This window comes from Osmerus eperlanus, chromosome 23, assembly GCF_963692335.1.
Source record: "Osmerus eperlanus chromosome 23, fOsmEpe2.1, whole genome shotgun sequence".
NCBI classification, from domain to species: Eukaryota; Metazoa; Chordata; class Actinopteri; order Osmeriformes; family Osmeridae; genus Osmerus; species Osmerus eperlanus.
The window spans coordinates 6,647,838-6,667,986 of NC_085040.1; the positions used below are offsets into that span (position 1 = coordinate 6,647,838).

The 20,149-nt window shown below is 47.0% G+C and overlaps 1 protein-coding gene across 6 annotated transcripts in view; it reads right to left on the reverse strand.

Annotated features, from left to right (window-relative positions):
* The window catches only part of LOC134009512 (multiple PDZ domain protein), a 42,347-nt gene that overhangs the window by 10,979 nt on the left and 11,219 nt on the right, over positions 1–20,149 (reverse strand). The window contains exons 10-34 of one of the 6 annotated variants that reach the window (XM_062449003.1): positions 20,049–20,137; positions 19,277–19,571; positions 18,573–18,650; positions 18,225–18,304; positions 17,860–18,006; positions 17,429–17,599; positions 16,479–16,670; positions 14,922–15,131; positions 13,615–13,740; positions 13,145–13,306; positions 12,128–12,184; positions 11,843–12,094; positions 11,317–11,428; positions 10,726–10,924; positions 10,043–10,084; positions 8,343–8,438; positions 7,991–8,083; positions 7,578–7,755; positions 6,651–6,761; positions 4,515–4,577; positions 4,093–4,164; positions 3,187–3,352; positions 1,567–1,763; positions 1,255–1,346; positions 239–314 (exon numbers count right to left, since the gene is read on the reverse strand). In XM_062449003.1, the coding sequence (XP_062304987.1) occupies positions 239–314; positions 1,255–1,346; positions 1,567–1,763; positions 3,187–3,352; positions 4,093–4,164; positions 4,515–4,577; positions 6,651–6,761; positions 7,578–7,755; positions 7,991–8,083; positions 8,343–8,438; positions 10,043–10,084; positions 10,726–10,924; positions 11,317–11,428; positions 11,843–12,094; positions 12,128–12,184; positions 13,145–13,306; positions 13,615–13,740; positions 14,922–15,131; positions 16,479–16,670; positions 17,429–17,599; positions 17,860–18,006; positions 18,225–18,304; positions 18,573–18,650; positions 19,277–19,571; positions 20,049–20,137 (3,356 nt within the window). Of the gene's footprint in view, positions 1–238; positions 315–1,254; positions 1,347–1,566; positions 1,764–3,186; positions 3,353–4,092; positions 4,165–4,514; positions 4,578–6,650; positions 6,762–7,577; positions 7,756–7,990; positions 8,084–8,342; positions 8,439–10,042; positions 10,085–10,725; positions 10,925–11,316; positions 11,429–11,842; positions 12,185–13,144; positions 13,307–13,614; positions 13,741–14,921; positions 15,132–16,478; positions 16,671–17,428; positions 17,600–17,859; positions 18,007–18,224; positions 18,305–18,572; positions 18,651–19,276; positions 19,572–20,048; positions 20,138–20,149 lie in introns of all 6 variants that reach the window. The other 5 variants (XM_062449002.1, XM_062449006.1, XM_062449007.1 and 2 more) reach the window with 5 other exon arrangements.

Below are 20,149 nucleotides of genomic sequence, written 5' to 3' on the forward strand. Positions count from 1 at the left end.
GTGTGTGCAAGACAAGATCAATGTGTATGTGCATGTGGATTTTCACGTCGAACTGTGTTTGTGTGTGTCCTTATCGGTGTGTGTGTGTGTCTGTGTGCCTGTATCTGCATGTGTATCTGTGTGTGTATCTGGGTGTGTATCTGTGTGTGTATCCGTGTGTGTATCTGTGGGGGGGGGGTTTACCTCTGTGTGTGTATGTGTGTGTGTGTGTATCTGTGTGTGTGTGGGGGGGGTTTACCTCTGCGTGGGGCTCCTGCATGTCTCCATACTCCCTCATGGGTCCCACGGCCATCTGCTCCAGAGCATCCGTGTTCCTGCCAGGGGAGGGGAGGTCATAACTCAGGATGTAAATCACCTCCTGACACGCAGGGTCCCTGCTCAGAACCTCCAGCCTCTGGGGTCCACCACACTCTCACTCAGACCCTCACTTCAGAGGTCAGGAGAAGGGGAGGGTTTGGTTTGTTCCGGTACGGGCGTTCCAGGGTTCAAGGCAAAGTTCATGAGCTCGGGACTTGACCTCACAGATAAATCTATAGGGAATGAATAGGATTGCGTGACTAGAAATTGATTTGTGTGTTTGTGTAGCTGGCTCCCTGGTTTTTAAAGAGGGGATTCTTGTGAATCGCTGGGCTTGGTAGGTTGGAGAAGTGTTGTGAAGGCCTGGGAGGAGCCTAAGTGAACCACACAGATCTTCAGTAGATACGAGGTAATATGGTGTACAGAGCACTTGTTAAAGCCATGAGTTTTCCTGTTTGGTGTTGTCTTCTGACATGCAACAGCCCCCTCTACTGGGCTTGGAGGGTAATGTAGTTTGGTCTCACTCATTCTCCTGAGATCATGAAGGTGTCCTCAGTACGGTGTTCATTTTAGGACATCGTCAGATCTCAGACTCAATTCTCAGACAGCGTTTTGACTGAGAATGACAGGTTTTTCTGACGCCGTTTGGTTTGACGGCGTTTTGACTGAGAATGACAGAGGTTTTTCTGACGCTGTTTGGTTTGACGGCGTTTTGACTGAGAATGACATGTTTTTCTGACGCCGTTTGGTTTGACGGCGTTTTGTCTGAGAATGACAAAGGTTTTTCTGAGACTGAAGCCGTTTCGCCTGAGTCTGACGACTTTTGGTCTGAGACCTGACGCCTTTTCGTTTGACAATGAGAATTGAGTATGAGATCTGAGGATGTCCTAAAATGAACACCGTACCTCAGGGCACGCCGGGGGTGAGGAACTTATTGAGCTAGGTAGGGAACTGTACCTGATAAAGATGATTTTGACCTTCGACGGAACGCTTTTAATGATGGACGAGGCGTTTTGGTGGCTCCGCCCGTACAGGATCTGTCCGTTGATCTGACGACGCACACAATGCACAAATACTCCATGTGAACAATTTGAATACAAAAACGTCCCTGGCAGTGTTCAACAGACGGCAAAACGAAACATTTTGCCGACATCTAAGCAGAACAGAACAGGCCAAGTGTCATTCACAACTCCCAACAGGGTGAACCTTCCGGTGGCGCCGTCGTCACGACGATACACGGCCGTGGACCCCCCCCCCCCCCCCACTCACCTCCAGCAGCTCGTCACCGACCATCATGCGCCCGTCCCTCCCCGCGGCCCCGCCCGGGTCGATCCCCACCACGAACACGCTCATGCGGGCGCGGTCGCGGTTGCCCGCCAGGCTGAGCCCCAGGCCGGCCCTGCCCTTCTCCAGCTCCATCACCTGGAGGGAGCCTGGGAGGCCTCCGTAGCGCTGGTGGATCTTCTCTGCAGCAGAGACAGGGAGACAGGGTGAGGATCAACACGGAGCTGGAGACATGTCGGTGTATGAGACACGCTGGATGTCTAAACACCACGCCTGGGCGCCACTGATGTTTGTTGTTTATTCTACGACGCTAATTGCTATTGTACTTTTGTTGTTTTTTATCGCCGGTGTTACTTTTATTGTTGTTTTTGCCCGTACTTTCAATCAACATTCGCTTGCATTTCCTTATTATTTGCATTTTTATACCTACTGCGTGGCTGTTGCCTTGCCGTGTTCTAAGAATTAATTACCCAGAAGGACCTGCGTTCCATTGTGCATATGACAAACACATCACTTTGACGCAGATGATAATAATACTGCACCCATACTCCCACACGGTGCTGTCACACAATCCTACCATATGCATGCCTCCTCTGAGGGCACAAATTAAGGACAAACGCAGTCAATGATGAAGTCTAAGCGCGTCTGTCTGACTCTCTCTCCCCTCTCTCTCCCGGGTGAGTCAGATGGCTGGTTTCGGTGCCAGTCCCTGGTGTTCTGGGCCTCCTGCCACCAGCGTGCCATCAGTCCTCTACTAATCTCCTCCGTACACCTCTCCGGTCCCCGCCTCATCAATCTTGTCCCTGCAGGACACACACGCGCACGCGCGCACACACACGAAAAGCAGCTTGCACGCATATGCACGCAAGCACGCGCAAAGCAGCTCGCACACACAGACATATACACACGCACCTACACAAAACAGTTGGCATTCACACACACGCACACACAAGCAGACGTCCAACGTTCACACGGCACCTGGGGCCTTGACGGAACACTAATCCTGTCTAATTCAGAAGAGGATGGAAAATGTGTCCTTCCGTGCTAACCTGGGGCTAGGTGAATGTGACGTCCTCCTCTGGTTCAGCTTTCAGACAATGAAAGTGGAGTCTGTTTTTGCGCTAGTCCTAGAAGCAGGATTATTCATTTAACTGACCGAGCTTTGATCTGTTGACCCGAGGCAAGGTAACCTTTCTCATACAGTCAGTCAACTTTGGATCAAGGGTGTTTCTCTGACCAGCACTAGGTACATTGAAGACCAAGACTGCGTTGACCATTTCAAACACATTAAGAATGTGACATGGGCGCCCTCTGGTGGTGGTTTGGTGATAACACACTAAAGTGGGAAAGATTGAAACCACGCTCATGGCTTCCACGCGTCATCTCATCATCACACTGAACACTCGAAGTGGATCTCAACTTGGCCCAGGGTGTCGATCGATCGGGTTTCTTTGGACGTTCACATTTTCTAGCGTTCCATTCATTTGCACTAAATCTCCCCATCACTAAATCTCCATGGAGCTTATGAAGGTGACCCCGCAGGTGCCTCCAGACACTAGCTAATTGCTAACCTCAGACATCGACCGATTTTGACACGGTACTTACGCCAGCTGTAGCCAAACTCGTCCTCCTCCTCTTCCTCCTCCTCCCGGGGGACTCTGTCTGGGATCTCTGTCAGCGTGTCGGTGTCCGTCTCTCCCACGTGAGGAACCACAGGGAGGGAGAGGACAGGGGTGGGGGGGGACACCTTCCCATGCTCTCTGTTGGGGATCTGGGGGGCCGCGGACCAATCAAAGAGGCAGATCGAGAGGAGGAAGTGAGGGGGGAAAGGCAATTTGGTTTTCCATAAAGTTAGATAAATAAAGTTAATAGAGTTGAATGAATGGCTTTTGCGGATGCACTCCTTGGCAGTTCAAACACTTAGTTTGGGCTGGGGACTATCTTATTTTAATTTGGTACAACACTCTTTAGTAACACTCCTTTATAAGACATAGAAACAGCATGTAAATAATACATACAATAATAAAAACAAATCAACAACAAGTAAAGCACTACATTCAGGCTTTAGTTTGAGTCAAACAATTGTCCATCTGATAACATTCAAATGGACACTTACCTTTCATAACAAATGATCAAATAATAAATCAGGTATCATTCATTTGAACTGGCATCCTTTTAAACTGATTAAACTGCCTGTTGCATTCAACCCATTCACAGAAATCTGTCGCAAAACATTTGATGCGAGCGATTCTTGCAAAACATCGATTTCCATGCCGATCTCATTCGCATCTGCGATCGGAAAACAACATGACACAGAAAAGGAATTGGACACAGAGGGGGGTTAGCATGAATCCGTGTACAGCATGTGCAATATACAGCACGTGTGTATATCGTGAGAACATACTGCGTGCATGGACCTACACGCTGTTCTCTTGGGCCAAGCCATACTGTACACGCAGACATGGGGACAAGAAAGGCTGGGAATAGAGCACGACACAAAGACCCACAAACCTTAAACGGAGTAGGGGTGAAGGGATTAGTTGGGGAGAGACGGAGGAAAAGTCTACTGTGACTCTCAACCTCCTACAGAGAACAGAGACAAAGTCAGCGGTCATGAAGGAGACACTGAGGACTCTACATCACACGAGGACATGACGACATGGAGACTAGACACGTCCAGCCATCTTGTCTGGAAGGCTGAGACACAAATGGGACCTCAGTCAGGTTTTCTAAGTGTATTCACATTTACAACGTGTGGGGCAATCTCTATTCTTGAAGGGACACCTGCTTTTAGTCATTGGGGCAGCCCCGGAAACTGACCCGCAAACATGAATGCACCTTTCTATTTGCTACAGGTGTGCCCTCCAAGAATTCGGCTTGAATTGACTACCATGGCAAAAACGTGCAGATGTTGGAGCGTAGAACGTACAAACCTTTTCGCTATTGGCTTTGGCCGCTGCGGCAGCTCTCTCCTCATTGGTGTTCGTTGCTGATGACTGTCGTGGGAGAGAGGGGCGGAAACTTACAGGAGGAAGTTAAGGCAGAGTCTTTCGGGGTGACTCATCAACATCAATACTCAACACTCCCAAGCTTCATCACTGGCTGCATATGAATTAGTTAACTGTTATTCTGCCTAACGGCTTGTAGCCACCTTGGCAGTAAACAGTGTGGTTTGTGGTTTATGGTGCCGGACGAAATTGCTTTTGTTTTTACTGTTTCTCTTCCTCTTTAGCTCTCTAGGAGATTAATTCGGTTGAGAGAGAGAGGCTTGAAGCTGTGTAGCGCTGTTCGGCACAAAAGGAAAACCTTGAGCGCTGAGGCGGGGATGAGCGAGAGCGGCAGGCACTACATAAAGCATCAGAGGTGAAGAGAGACAGGCACAGATACACACACACACACACACACACACCACACGCACGCATACATACTGTATATATACATATATAAACAGACAAGACAGACACACAGCTATACAGACAGTACGTTCACACACCACACACACGCACATATGTATATACAGTATATATGTATGCATGACTGACACAGCGCATACATAAACACACAGACGCGCAGACGCAGGGTGGAGGCAGTGGTCTAACCTGGGGCAGGGCAGGTAAGAGGCAGGCTGGGGAGTGATAAGGGGCATGAGGGCCGGACCCCAGCAGGGGCGCTGGCAGCGGGAAGGGCAGGGGCGGCTTCTAAACAGCAACACAGAGCATCAGCAGTAGACAACGGCGAAGGGTACTTAACGAGACATGGGCGCCTGAGACAAAATTGAATCGGGGAGAGTGCGCCTGGGAAAGAAAAACTAAACAGGATGGAAACGCCTCCGGAATAATTTAAAACGGCGACTGACAGTTAATTAAAGTCCTGGAGGAAGCCATCTTTTTTGAGGAATCAAAGAAAGAACTCAGATTCTGAAGAAGTCCAACTAAATGTTTCAAAAGTATCCTCCAGGCTAATTCTGGATTATTCCGAACACGCCAGAGAAGAGAGGGAAGTCATGAACAGCGAGGGCGTATCATTAGTCAGCAGGTAGGCCCCAGAGACTCCATATTAAAAGGCATTACAGATGCGCCCCAGGCACTTAACCTCTATAACAATAAAACACGTTTTCCCAGGATGCACCACCGACTCCATTTTGCACACTGACTGTGAGGGGTGTCACAAAGAAACTACAGGCGGTGTCAAGAGGGACACAGACCGACACGGAGTCTGAGGAAATGTGTGAAGAAAGAGAGAAAAAGAGAGAGACAGAAAAAGAGAGTGAGGGAAAGAGAAAGAGAGAGGGATAGGGAAAGGGATGAAGAGGGTAAGAGAGACAGAGAGAGAGAGAGAGAGAGAGAGAGAGAGAGAAAGGGATGAAGAGGGTGAGAGAGAGAGAGAGAGAGAGAGAGAGAGAGAGAGAGAGAGAGAGAGAGAGAGAGAGAGAGAGAGAGAGAGAGGGAGAGAGAGAGAGGGGGTATAGAGAGATTACCTGGTGTGTGCGGGGTGACAAGCGTGTTAAAGCGGTGCTGTGCTTCTCTATGACTGGAGATGGAGCAGGGCTATAGAGCGAGTCAGGCTGCGAGGCAGAGGGAGGCAGATAGAGGCTGAGGAAGTTAGTGGAGGCCGGTGTGGGAAGGGTTAGGATGAGGATGACACAGCCATGCATGAAGATCGATCTGATGTGACAATTTAAGAAGGTATTACGTGGCCAGAAGCTATTTCTCAAGGAAACTGGTTAGTCATGGTTCCTGGAAGGCAGGGGGGGGGCTTTCAAACATTTAAAAGCACAACCGATGCAATGTTTTTCAAAGAGAGTTCTGCAGACAAAATCTTTGCTATGGACCATAACACACCTGAGAACCTTTTTTTGCTCTATATGAGGTGCGTGCAATTGGATTTGAAAGCCAACTCCAATCAAGCACTTGCTGGTGGGCATGCACTGGGTTTAGAAACAAGACCCTCACAGACACACAAACCCAGTCTGGATATCTTACTTTACGGGAATCCTGAAGCTAAGTGTAATGCTACCACAGACAATTTCAGAGGAAGGATGAGTGTTAGTCTTCCCCTGGAGGTCTTACTCTGGCCCGGTGGATGATGCTCTGGACCAGGAACACCACGGGGTTGGCTGCCCTGCGGATGGCCTCCACTGCCTGCTCATGGCTGGCGTCCCTCAGGTCCACCCCGTCCACCTGACAGAACACCAGGTCCAAATCAGACATTTTCACATCTCACCTACTCCTGTTTGTGCGTCGCTTTGGATGAAAGTGAACCCGTTAATGAATTCAATGTAGTGTCGTGTCAAATGTTATAGGGTTGAAATGTGGCCTTTGGTTCGCTGCTGAGTTTGTCCTTTCAGATGCATGGCATGTCTGCATTTGGGACTTGTGGCGGTCGGTGTCTACTGAATATTGTATGTGCTATCAGTTGAGCTATCAGACCTGTGGTGGCTCGCTGACAGTTACATGACCTGGTGCCGCAATGCTGTTCGTCAAATATTGTCTGCTCTCTGTGCTACAGCTGGGCCTCATTAAAGCGCAGCCTTAAAACAGGTTGTTTTGGATTCGCCTGATTAAAGTCGAGCTGAAACTGAATTTCGGGAGTATCTTAACTTCTGTATTGTGAAACTTCTGGGTGAAACAGGATAGATAGGCTAAACATAAAGTTGGGAGGAATACGAAAGAAAAAAAAACAGACCGCCGTATCATAGTGTTGCTAGCTAACTGCAGAATCTTAGCTGTATGCTGCTAGAAGTTAAAGATTGATTGATGTGGAGATGTCATGATATTATTGGTTGAAATTGGTTGGTTCATAGTTACTTACGCACCCATCATATTCCGTATTTTTGAGTTTTTTTTAAGTTGGGGGGGAAATACAGCTAGAGGGGAATATGATGTTAAATAGGTGTACATTAAGACTGGGGATTTGAGCTTAAATGATTTTCAGTTTGACTGCAAGAGGCTTCAACATGGCGGCATAATTTCTAGAACAGCTCGATGGCGCCGCACCTCCAAGATCCGGTCGCCGGTCTTCAGGGTTCCGTTCTGCCCGGCGGGGCTGTCCTCCAGGATGTGCTTGATGAAGATGCCCCTCATCACCTCTCCGTTGCTCAGACGGCTGCCCATTCCCCGGCCGCCCACGATGCTGATGCCCAGAGACTTACCCACCTCTCGCAGGAGCTCCACTCTGAGGAGGGCCAGAGAGAGGACACTTCGTACAAGTAGTCGGATGGTCTTCTAAGCTGTGCTATGCTTTACAATACAATAATCCAAATCAAATAATGTGCCTTTTTTTATCCAATATCGACTATCCAGGATATAGATAATACACTATTCAGATATTTTAACTAGAAGTGTAAAGACCAAGGGACAGTGAGTGTGCAATTGGATCACCAATTTCCTGTTTCCTACTTCCTACTCACTTCCTGGGCTGGTTCCAGTTGGTGTAGGAGCTCTGGAGCTCACTCTCCTCTCCCTCTCCATCCTCTCTCTCTGGGAGCTCAGAGGCAGCTCTCCTGGAGATATCACAGCATGATTAAGCACCTCAACCTCAGTGAAACTAGTCATTTCATCTTATTTATCTTACTGTTATTACTATGATTCTGTTGTTTTAGCAATGGAAATGGGACACAAAAGATTACAGAAAGGAAACACGTCAAATTCAACTTGAATAACCATTGTTGTTCTTCCTTATTGACAATGTGGTTTGTGCATCACTTGACCTAAACCCAGCAGGTGTGTAACAGGAGAGGTTTATTCTCTGTGTAGACAGACCTTGAGGCCCGGGATGGGTCCAAAAACACATCCTCTTTAGGTTGCTCCAGGCTCGCTTTGTACTCCTCCAGATACTCAGCAGGAACGTAGGTAATGCTGGGAGATGCACACACACACACACGCAACTAATGAGTCAGAATGGCTTGCCTTTCCTGACAATTCTTTTCACCATGAACTGTGTCATCATCACTGCAAATATATTACCCCCCCAAAAATATCCTCTCACCACCAATACGTGACATGAGAGTTCACCTTGAGTGCACGACCATGTCAGTGTTCATCATTAGGAATGACACTATTATTTACCAGAGCATTAGGCTTGAGGAGTGGAATTCACACGCAACCACATATGACAGCAACGGGCCTTTTTACAAAAGAGCGCTTTATTTATTCATGACTAGTCTAGTTTGCATTCAGTACCTCTCCCGTTATCTTCCTCCCTGTCCAATTTAAATGTGCGTATAAGATTGCAGGAACTGCGTGTGTATTTCTCAGGGAATGCATTCTGTCTATCAAAAGCCCAAGGTGAGCTGTCAATGAATAATGGAGAGCCCTTTCTGGGTAAGGATTCAAAAACAGATGTTTGCCTCGTTTATAAACGTCTGGCCCAATAAAGTTTTCGTGAATCGAATGAGGGTTGAATAGCCCTGCTCCCAAAAGTACGTGTCATTGAATCTTGGAAAGGACACGGATTCGAGTAGAGTGTGTGGAGAAAATTAAGAATGTATTAAAAAAATATATGACAACAGCCAGGGTCACTTTTGTAGGTCTCGTTTAGAGCAGTTATTCATTGGTAGTTGATTCTGCAGAGCACACCAAGTACTGCACATTTGAGTAAGGATGACAGATTTCAAGGTGATGAATTCATTCTCGTTGTACTGTAACACTGACATGCAAACAAAGAAGAAAGCTGGACTCAAAATGAAAAGATTCAAATGATTGAAAACAGACAGAAGAGAAAAGGAGGGTTAGTAAGTGATGGAGATCATACAGGATAGACAAATGAATTGGTTAAGTCAGCCGTGATCAACATACATATGAACCTGCAAGCCTTCAAGCCACAGGAAAGAATGTTACGTAAAGCAATGTTAGAGGAGTGTCACCATAGGTTAGAGATAACATCCAGTGGTAGGTTTATCCAGATTTGTTGAATGTTCATGAGGACTGAATTATACTGTAATACATATGACACATCTATGCACATGAAACCTAATGCGAGTTTTGCTGATGTAACAAATAAAACCTTATAAACATAAAAAACCATGAAGTATCTAGGCGCCCTGGTTTGAAGATGTTTTGAAAAAAAGCAGCAAGCTTTATTGCTGGGGTTTGAACTAACTGTATTTATCTGGATAAATCTTCCAACAGGAGACCGCTGATATGACCTTGTTGAATGAGAGTTAGTCGGAGAGACAGAGAAAGAGAGACACAAAGATGGGATGAGAGACAGAAAAGGAGAGGGAGAGAGAGAAATGGTGAGAGAGAGGATGAGAGAGAGACATAGGATGAGAAAGAGAGAGAGAGAGGTTGAGCGAGTCGGGGTCAGAGAGAAAGAGAGAGAGAGAGAGAGAGAGAGAGGATTAGAAAGAGAGCGAGAGGATGAGAGAGGGAATGAGAGAGAATGAGGGAGAGAAAGAGGGGAAATCATGGCTGGTTTTGGCTGCACACCTCCAGCGTGTGAGTTAGACCAGCATACTCACACATAAAACGGGCACAGATCGTCCTCGGGTGCACAGGTCGATCTAGAACGTGAAGAGTTTTTTTTATGGGCCATCGCTAACACACGAACACAAATAGCGTAGCAAGCAGTTCTCATATTGAAAGATTGGATTAAATTATGCCACAACCAGCCTGATAGGCTACCTCAGATTTACAAAGAGAAAGAAACAAAGGAAGTTAGAGGAATCGATGTCCATTGTTAGTTACTTAATTTTGTTTATACCCAGTTCGATGTAGCTAATGAATACAGCCTAAACTGTAAATAAACCCATTCTGCCTTTTTTTGATTTATCTCCTCCTTTCTTCTGTGAAGATGAACGTGTTCAATAGGTGCTAAGTTACATCTAGCATGCAATTGAGGGCAAAACGCTGATTAAACATCATTAAAACGACACTCTACAACTAAAGATGGAAGGATGTTGTATTCACTCAGAAAAACTGAGTGAATACAGTGCTCTGCAATATCATAAAAAAAATATTCGACTCTCAAGTATTCTTTGGAGGTCCAGGCTCATGAATTAACAACCCCCCTTAAAATGAACTCATTACATATAGAATCGCATGTGGCAAGGCATGTGTGCATGTGTGGCCGTGCACGTGTTTTTGCAGTGTCTCATTGCACGGACAGTAGACGAGATCACAGGGCGTTCTCCAGCAGCCTTACCCCAGGTCTGGCCCGATGAGGGAGTGTCTTCGCAGCATGGCGCGAGCCTGGGCATTGGTCATGTGAGCAGTGGGCTCCCCGTTGATGGCCAGGATGAGGTCTCCCACCCCCAGGCGGCCATCGCGGCTGATGGAGCCCCCGTGGATGATGCTTCGGATGAGCATCCCCATACCGTCCTTCAAGGCACTTACCGTCATCCCTGAAGAAGACCAAATATCAAGACCCTTATTCCCGTTAAGGACTGATTCGATATTCTCATTTTGTGAGGAGAATCAAACTTTGCTTAAAATTGGGATAATCATTAGTGGGATACGCATTGGGATACTAAAAGTTAAATTAAATTGTAAATTACTTGACATGGTACATTTAAAATAGAAGTGGTCGTGATAAGTAAGATCACCAATAAAGTCTGAAGGTTCTGAGAAATAAATCTTCAAATAAAACATCTAATCAGTTTTTAAATTACATTACTTTCCTCATGGTCCATTAGGATAAGAGCATGAATCAAGGCCAATTCTTTCTGTGAAAACTTTTCCCATGAAGGATGAGTTGGAATTGGTAAAAAAGATTGCAAATCAAAATGATACAAACCAAGACTGGAGTTGCCCTTGACAACAGTGATAGTCCTTTCAAAATTGCTCCCAGAGGTTGGCTCTTCCTTGTCAGCATCCTCCGTAGACTCTTTAGCACAAGGCCCTTCTCCCTTAAAGGGTTATTAAATTATAAATTATTAAAGATACCAAAATAATAACATTAATTAGAAAATTCTAAAGTATGACAGGAAGTTGGAGGGTTTCTAAAAGCAAGTTGGGCTCAGAGGAGAGGGGAGGGACAGGAACGATAACAAATTAATTTGTAAGAGTGTTGCCATTACTTTAGTGGGGGATTTTGATTAAGCATTTATCAATGTGTTGAATGGTCCAGATTGATTAACCGATTTGTTTGCCTTCACTTGTGTGCAATTCAATCTGGATGATTGTTCCTGTATGCATTTGGATGTCGGGCTTGTTTTGCCATCTTCGCCACTAAACCTTGATTGAATTAGACCTGCTATTTTTAAACACACTTCTCCAAAGCAGAGAGACAGTACACTTTCATTTTGATGAAGGCTCTTTACCTTCATTAAAACGCGTATCTCTCCAATGTCCCCGATAGAAATGGTGGTCTCCATCTGAAAATGGAGAGACGCCGTTGCCTCCGGTATAAGATTAGAACTGGGCCTGGAATCTGGACTGCACGAGATTGACAAATCCGCGGGTGCCAGTCGTCCTGAAAGAATCCCCGGGCAGAGATCTGATTCGGCGAGCGGCGCGGCACCGGCGTGACCTCCCGTGCAGCTGGGCGGCGAAGGAAAGGCGATCGGCTTCTCCTCGAGGGAGAAGGCCTCGGTGTCGTCGCCGACCTCGGACACGGTCGCGAAGGAAGGACGCTCGTCCGACAAACCCAGACGAGTCGTTCGCTAAGTAGAACAAAACACAGCAGCCGAATGGAGGTTAGGCTCCATTAGTCTGACAATCACCCAACTGTGGATGGTAGCAGTGGGGGGTGGGGGTGGCGTGGGGGCGGGGGGGCTGGATTTCATCTGCCTCCGTCGCCATAATGCACCTCTTGCAATGAGCCATGGAAAAGCCATCACCAGTCAAAAAGGGAATAGCAATAATTACAGATGATCCTGTTTTAGAAAGCTCAATGCGAGGAGGAGAAGAAGAAAAAAACGCTGCTCCATTTATCGCCTGAGATCTAATTCAGCGGGCCTAGACTGCGCCGGCAATTATTTTCCGGAGTGATTCCCCCGCCCAGTGAGATGGGAACTATAAACTAAAAAAAAAATGGCAGGCGTGGCAGTGGGAACCCAAGACTGAGGATGTGAGACGGGCAGAACTGCTGAGAGGTGAAGTAAAGCAGCCAATGGGCCGTTTCATTCCTGTAGGGTGAAACTAGAACTGTAAGTGTGCTGAATTACCTGAAGCTAGGAGAGGGATCTCATCTAAAGAACACTAAAAGTTCACGTAAGAGCGTTGGGGGATTGGCTCAGGGATGCGACACTGGGCTACAGGGAGGCACCGAGGTAGAGCAAAACCTGACATCAACACCATTACACCATCCATCAAAACTCACACGAAACATCAGCTGACCAACTGGTGATCAACATAAGCAGTACATCATTTAAACACGAACACATGGTCATAGTACAGCTGTTCAGCTAAAAGCTAAGCTGTAGCACCAGTAAGCAGTTGTAATGGGGGTCAATGATTCAGCACATTTTTGACATGAGGTCTCTCCAGGATGGAAAGGAACAGCTGTTCTGGTGACTTTCCAAAGACTGGAGCTAGACATCAAGGTGAGATAGTTCTCAAAGGGGGATGATTTGGGTGTTTCTCTACTGAGGTACGGGGACAGGGCCGTCATTGTGTCCTACCTTGGGCGTGGAGGAGTGCAGGGTGATCTGGTAGTCTGGGTCAGAGCTGCAGGTGCTTCCATGGAGGGCAATCATGGACGCCTGGTATGTGTCGTCTTCCTCTCCCGAGAAGCGATGCTCAAACACTCTGTCTTCGGACAAGTCCACATCGTTGGAGTCAATCTGCGTCACATGGTGAAATGATGATTAATTCTATGGTTAGGTCCAGTGCTGTTAATGGCGGTAAGCTCTCCAATCAAGGATGGCTGTTTAAGTGCCGATGAGTGAGAATTGTCAATGTCGTTCTGACCTCCACCAAAAAATCAGGGTTGGAACATTTCAGATAATACTTCATTGCTCTAAATGGTTATGATGTTCCCAGATAACCGATTCGCCCAATCAACACAATTTCCGTACATAGTACGGTTTTGTTCTTTATCGTCCCTAATTTGTGATTGGTTTCTGCCACTTTTCTTTGAGGATTGACTAACCAATGCCGGCTCTGCTCGGAAGAGGAAGCTGTCAGCTGACTCCTCCCTCTCTTTCACTAGCAAAGTGGCAAAGATAAGAGCACGCATGGCCGAGGATGACGATGGACTGTCCTCTTCATCGTAGGACTGTGGAGACAGGGCCGTGAGTAGAAAATATGCAGAAATTCCCTGGATGAATAAAGGGATTCAGATTGTCTCCTGGTCGACATTGTGCAAAATGTGAATGGTAGTGAATCAGGTCAGTTTGTTAGTAGCAAAAGGGGTATTACGTTTCGCCATTTTTACAGTCCTATGACCACTAATCGTGAAATCGTCCGCCTAAGAAACCTTGCTCAATTGCCAGGAAATTGTTTTTTCTCGGTTGCTTGAATTTAAATGGACTGTGGAAAGAAAATATCTGGCAATGTTGCCATATACTGCCATATACTATACTTTCGAAGAATCTTTTGATGTTGATTACATCTTACTGTCCGCTGAGAGATAGAGAGAAATACAGTGGGTGAGTGAGGGCGGACAGAGAGAGAGAGAGAGAGAGAGAGAGAGAGAGAGACAGAGACAGAGAGACAGAGAGACAGAGAGACAGAGAGAGAGAGGGGGGAGAAAGAGAGAGAAAGAAAGAAAAAAAGAAAGAAGGAGAGAGAGAGAGAGGGAGAGAGAGATTTTGAAAGTATTGAAGGATTACGCCTGTTGGACTCAATTTTGAGAAGCAATACGAACGAAATACCCCCCAAAACACATTCTGAAGCCTGCATGATAGCTCCTCAGAGGATTCCGGAAACCGTGTAATCCACCCGACCTGCATCAACCTCGACATCTCAGAGGCCTTCCCAGAGCATAATCCAATGGCCAAGTCCAATACATGAGAAATGTACCACTAAACCTGAAAGAATGCTTCCAATTTTCACAGATAACACACACAAACACACAGACACACACGCACAACCCAGGTGCCTGGGGGTCATAAATATTTTGTTGAACTAACCAATATTTTGACAGGTGCCCTCAGTGCCTTTAAGTATAAGGAGTCCAAGTGCGTTCAGAATTCAATAAAAAAGCTATATCAAAGCAAAAGGGGCCTGACGGTTTTGGTGCTTGCAGGCAGCTGGGAGCTGTGTGTGTGTCAGCACGTAGCTAACTCCACTGTCTTCTCAGCATGAAAAATGCAGGCCATCAGTAAGGTGAGCCCTCATTATCGGACAGCAGGCACACACACGTGAGTAAAGGCACTCCTAGATATGCTTTCATGAATGAATACACCAACACACACAAGTCTCATCACGAGACAATATCATGATAGTTTTCCTTACTGGCAACGGCTTGGCCACTCCTATTCGGACCTTGCCGATGTCGGCCCCTTTCAGTGCCTGGACGGCGTCCTCCAGACTTGCGTTCTCCAGGTTGGTGCTGTTGACGAACATGAGCCGGTCTCCCGGCAACAGCCTGCCGTCAATCTCCGCCACCCCCACTGGCACCAACGAGCGAATCACGATCACCGTCTTAGCCGGATCCGTCGGGTCCTATGACAGTGTCAGTCAGGTGGACGCACATGAGAACTTAATTCTGAGACACTCTCAGATTGCCATATCTTTGTTTATAAAGTCTCTTTGCATTGTAAATTATGCATGTAAAGCAATCTCTTGTCGATGGAAAGTGTGTATATCTCACACTCCAAACTACATTTCCCAGAGGGCTACCCTCTGTAACACTTAGCCTCTGTAACTCATCCCTACTGTATATTCATGGCCCATAAGTTCAGCATGAAGTCTTTTTCAAAATATAAAAGCACACTGATCATCTCTCTGTGTGTCTTTTTGCCCTCCAACAAACATACCACACATGCGCACACACACAGACAAGCAATCAGAAATACACACACACACACAAACTTGGCAGTGGTGTGGCAGAACACCAGTTGTGTCCGAAATATAAATTTAGTAGTAAGGTGTTAGACATTATGTACAATATAATCAACCAATCATTTTACTACCCCTTTTACTTGCATTTTGTTGTTTATATTCAATGACTTTTACTTTTAAAATCTGTATCAAACTGAGGTAAATATGTTATGAAGGATGTTCTGAATGATACATCAACATTCATAAAGTTGTCATGGATGTTCATGAACACACCCTTCCAGTAGCTCCATAAGCTCAGATGACAACATCCTTCCCCAAGAACGAAAAAAGTAGGTGCGTTCGACATGGACTGACTTCATGCAGCGCTGCAGCCGGCTGCAGGCGGCTGACTTGAAACAGTGAATTCTGGTTAGACTTTTTGTCCGACTTGAGACGGCGCCGAGGCTAGGTCGCTGTGACGTAGCCATCAAAGTACCGTGAGATCGATTCGAGAACTGCCGGCTGTGTAGCCGAGCGCATTTTCTCAAGAGCAACTGCACGGGTTCTAATGACGACACAGCTATTTCATGATTGGCCAGACTCACACACGACAACTTTGACGCGTGTTTTGTAATTATTCTGACACTTTCAGTTTCGCCAATGCTCAAATACGGACCAAACTGTTTAATTGAATAAAAAAATTGTTGAAGAAAGGGTTTTAGTCTGCCTCTTCACTAATGGAAATACTAAGTTTAATTATAAATAAAGTAAAGTAAGCAAACAGCGCTTGATCGGCCATGACTGACGTCAACGCAGCAAACCACGAGAAGCAGGAATGTCCGACTTTAAAGAGGCGTTTTTAACTCTTCCCCGACTGCAAGCGGCAACTCTCGCCGGTAGCTTCATGCAGCCGCAGTCAATGTCGAACACACCTATTAACATTGAGCAAAATGCAATCATGCAAGGGCACATTCGACACCCCCGCCAAGATCCACTCCCTCACCCCTCAACCCCTCTCAGAATCCCCACCTGGTAGTCCAGGATGCTGAATCCCAGTCCGTCCTCGCCCTTCTCCAGCTCAATGTCCTGTATCTCCGTCTCCCACATGGCCAGAGGAGATCCCAGCGGCTCCTCCGTCGTCACATGTCTGTCCCCTGCCTCCGCCGCCTCCAACCCCTCGGAATCTCCGGGAACCAGAAAGCCGACGGGGTCTCCTTGCATCTGCGGAGCCCAGAAACCAGCGTCCTCAGCGCTGCGCACGCATACCTCTGTTTCCTTACCCGAGAGCCCATAGGCTGCTGCGAACGCCAGGTCCGTTCTCATTGGCAGGAGATGAAAGGGAATCTCGAGGTTGCTCGATGCACTGCATGTAGTGTTTTTCCTTCTCTCCCCCAAGCCTAAAGCAGGGCTTGGGTGCCCTTTTGAAGGCTAATTCTGTGGACTGCCTAGCAAGTACTGTGTGACCTGTACCTGAGGGGTAGCTTCAGATGCATGGACGTTAATAAAGATGTCAGCGTGCCCTGCTTATCACTAAGTCTTTATCCCTCGTCATTGACCATCTGGACGGCCATTGGAGCACTGAAATGACTGTGCTGAGATAATGAGGGTGCATGGGGAGGTGGGGGGGGGGGGGGGGGGTTAGGAGGGGGATGGGGAAGAAGAGGATGAGGATGAAAAGGGAGAGGAGGGACATGGGGAAAGACAGGATTTGGGGTGGAAGGAGGAAGAGGAGTAAGAGGTGGAGGAGGGGGAGGAGGAGAGGGAGGACGAGGAAATAGTCCTTCAATCATATTCAGCAGTATATATCAAGATCTGGGGAAAAGCTGTTTACACTGCACTTTGTCAGGTAAAGCTGGCAAATTCCAATCTTGATAGAGTGCATTGCCGTTGCAATTTATTTGTGAGAATATCTATGCATACATTAGACAGCAATTTAAAAGTCAGAACCCGTAACATTCCTAGGACAGCGAATTAAATACCTCTATGCTAGGTTCCGTGGGCAGGGCCTCCAGTCCCGATTGTCCAGAGTCAATGTCACTCTGCAAGAGAGGGGCTGGCCTGCAGCAGGCCATGTAAACACGAACAGGAAGCTCCTTCAGAATGCTGATCACTTCCTTGTGGGTCTCGCCAATCAGAGAGATCCCGTTGACCTGGGCGGAGAGAGGTGGCGATGTACGGTAATTACAGCTCTGCAGAAGCACGTCCGTGCTCAAATACAGCTCTCACAGCACAAGGAAAATATAGGCAATTATGGAGAGGATAATTATACTAATGTTGTTGATGAACGCAATCCCGGTGACCCCCCCCCCCCTGTGAATCCTTGGTGAAACTTCATTCTCACTTTCTATGCGCCCATATCATTGACATTTCTTCTGTGCTGTCCGAGAGTGAGGTGAAGTGAGCCTCTCACCTCGAGCAGTTCGTCCCCGCTGAAGAGCTTCCCACAGCGGCCTACGGGGCCCTCGGGCAGCACGGAGCGGATGTAGTGGTGTCCAGCGCTGGCCTCCAGGCTCACGCCCAGCCCACTGCTCTCACTGAACTTCTCCACCTGGGCCACCTGGAGCAGGGAAGACCAGTTGGCAAGGAAACGAGAACTCCGTCCAGCTTTTGGACGTTTGACAGGAGGAAAGCTTCCGGAACAATGCCTACGACCTCTCTTTGAGTGATTTGATGTAGAATAGTGCAGATTCAATTATGGGAATGTGGTTCTACTGGGAGGTTTACAACCGCACAGATGTATGCCCGTTCTGTCGTTTCACGCTTTTGTTTACTTACAACTACTTCATTGCTGGGGCCCAGAATGTTCTGCCATTTGTTCATCAGCTCCTCCTCTTCCTCCGCTGTGAGCTTGACTCCTTCAAAACATTCCGTAAACGTAAATTTTTTCTATGACAACAACCAAACATCTCACCTAGTGCCTAGGTAAACATGTACCTAGATAAGAACCCCCCCAAAAAAATTGATTGCACTGTTTCACACACTTTTACGCTTTTTTTTTTTGTAGCAAGGAACACAGTTCAACCGGTCTAGCCAGCCATGCGCCACATGGACTGGATTCTTATCCACTATCTCCAGTGGTGCAGTTAGTAACAGATCCCAGGTCACTAGGGTTAAGTCTCCTACCGTCTCTGTCTTCTATCAGCTGATCCTTGGGCAGGACAGCATGAGATCCTCCACTGCTCGCCTGGAACTGCTTCTCCTCTGCACTCACGGAAACAGACAATAGACCCCAGCTTCAGAACACACACTGAGAACACGCGCTCTCTCTTTCTCTCTCTCACACACACGCATACATGTCGAGATCCGTCTCTGAGCTCTGAACATGTTCTCTGTTCTCAGGGTCTGTGTGTTGTGTGTTTACTGTGCTTGTGTTTACTTCTCATGGGGCAGGACTCTATTACAGGCTGCAGGAGGTTCAAGGGCCTGAGGCAGGGTGGAGGGTTGGGCTCTAAATATAAATCCAGCGGTGGTTGTGGGAAGGGGCTAAGTAGAAGGGAGCCGCCACTGTCTCTGACCCAGCCCAGTCATAGTCCCTGTCTCAATCCAGTCCAAGTCTCTGAACTAGACCCCTTCCCCAGCAGTGGTCTAGTCCCAGGTCTGCTCTTGGCTCAGTCCAGTCCCAGGTCCAGACCTCTGGTACTGTTGGGACACCTATGTGTGTGTAGTGGTACAGTATACAGTACTGCCAGCTTTCAATTCATGTATTACAATACAGTTGGGACATAATTAAACACAATCACACAAAGTTTTAATCACCTAATGTTCACAAAATAGTACTTCACCAATATACCAAACTCCGTGAGATGTGTTTCTCATCTCCCAGGTACCTTGAGCGATCTCCGCGTTCACCCTCTCCAGAGTGAGGTCCCTGGCCTCGGGGGCGGGGGGAAGGACCAGGGTGCTGGGGGCCATGGCTGGGGGTAGGACCAGGGCGCTGGGGGCCATGGCGGATGGGAGGGCCACGGCGGATGGGAGGACCATGGCGCTGGGGGCCATGGCTGGGGGGATCTCCTCCGGCCGGAAGCCCCGCCTCACCAGCTTCAGGAGCACAGTCTGGCCCGTGTGACGCAGCACCTCCACGGCCTGCTGGTTGGTGAAGCCCTGGATGTTCATCCCGTCCACCTGCAGGGGGAGATCATCCACATGGAAGTCATCCAATCTTGGGGACTAGGATGGGATTGGATAACTTCCATTTCTCCAACTGAATAGAATGCTCAAAATACTCGCCCTTTATTGTAATAATTTTAATTTATGCAGTTGTTAGGCATTATATTATTATTTATTGTTGTATTATTAATCTAATTTACCCCTAAAACCATTTATAAAACAATTATTTAAAAAATACTTTTTAAAATAATTTTTTAAACATACACACATAATTAAGAGATTACATTAACTTATTCTGTAAGGTAATTCTGATTAATGTAGATAAACTTACAGTAATTAAAAGACTTTTTTTCTTCACAATAATGGCTAAATTATTCAAATATGCAATTTGCATTGTTCCCCAACATTATCTAAATGTATTATGCTAAAACAATTCAGCCTCTAAAATGATTTGATAGATTCAAATAATTTCTGGGTTTTGGAATCACTTACAGCTATGATCTGGTCTCCAACGTGAATCCTTCCATCCTGCTCTACGGCACTGTCTTTAGTTATGCTCTTCACAAAGATACCAGACGGCTCTGCAAAGTAAT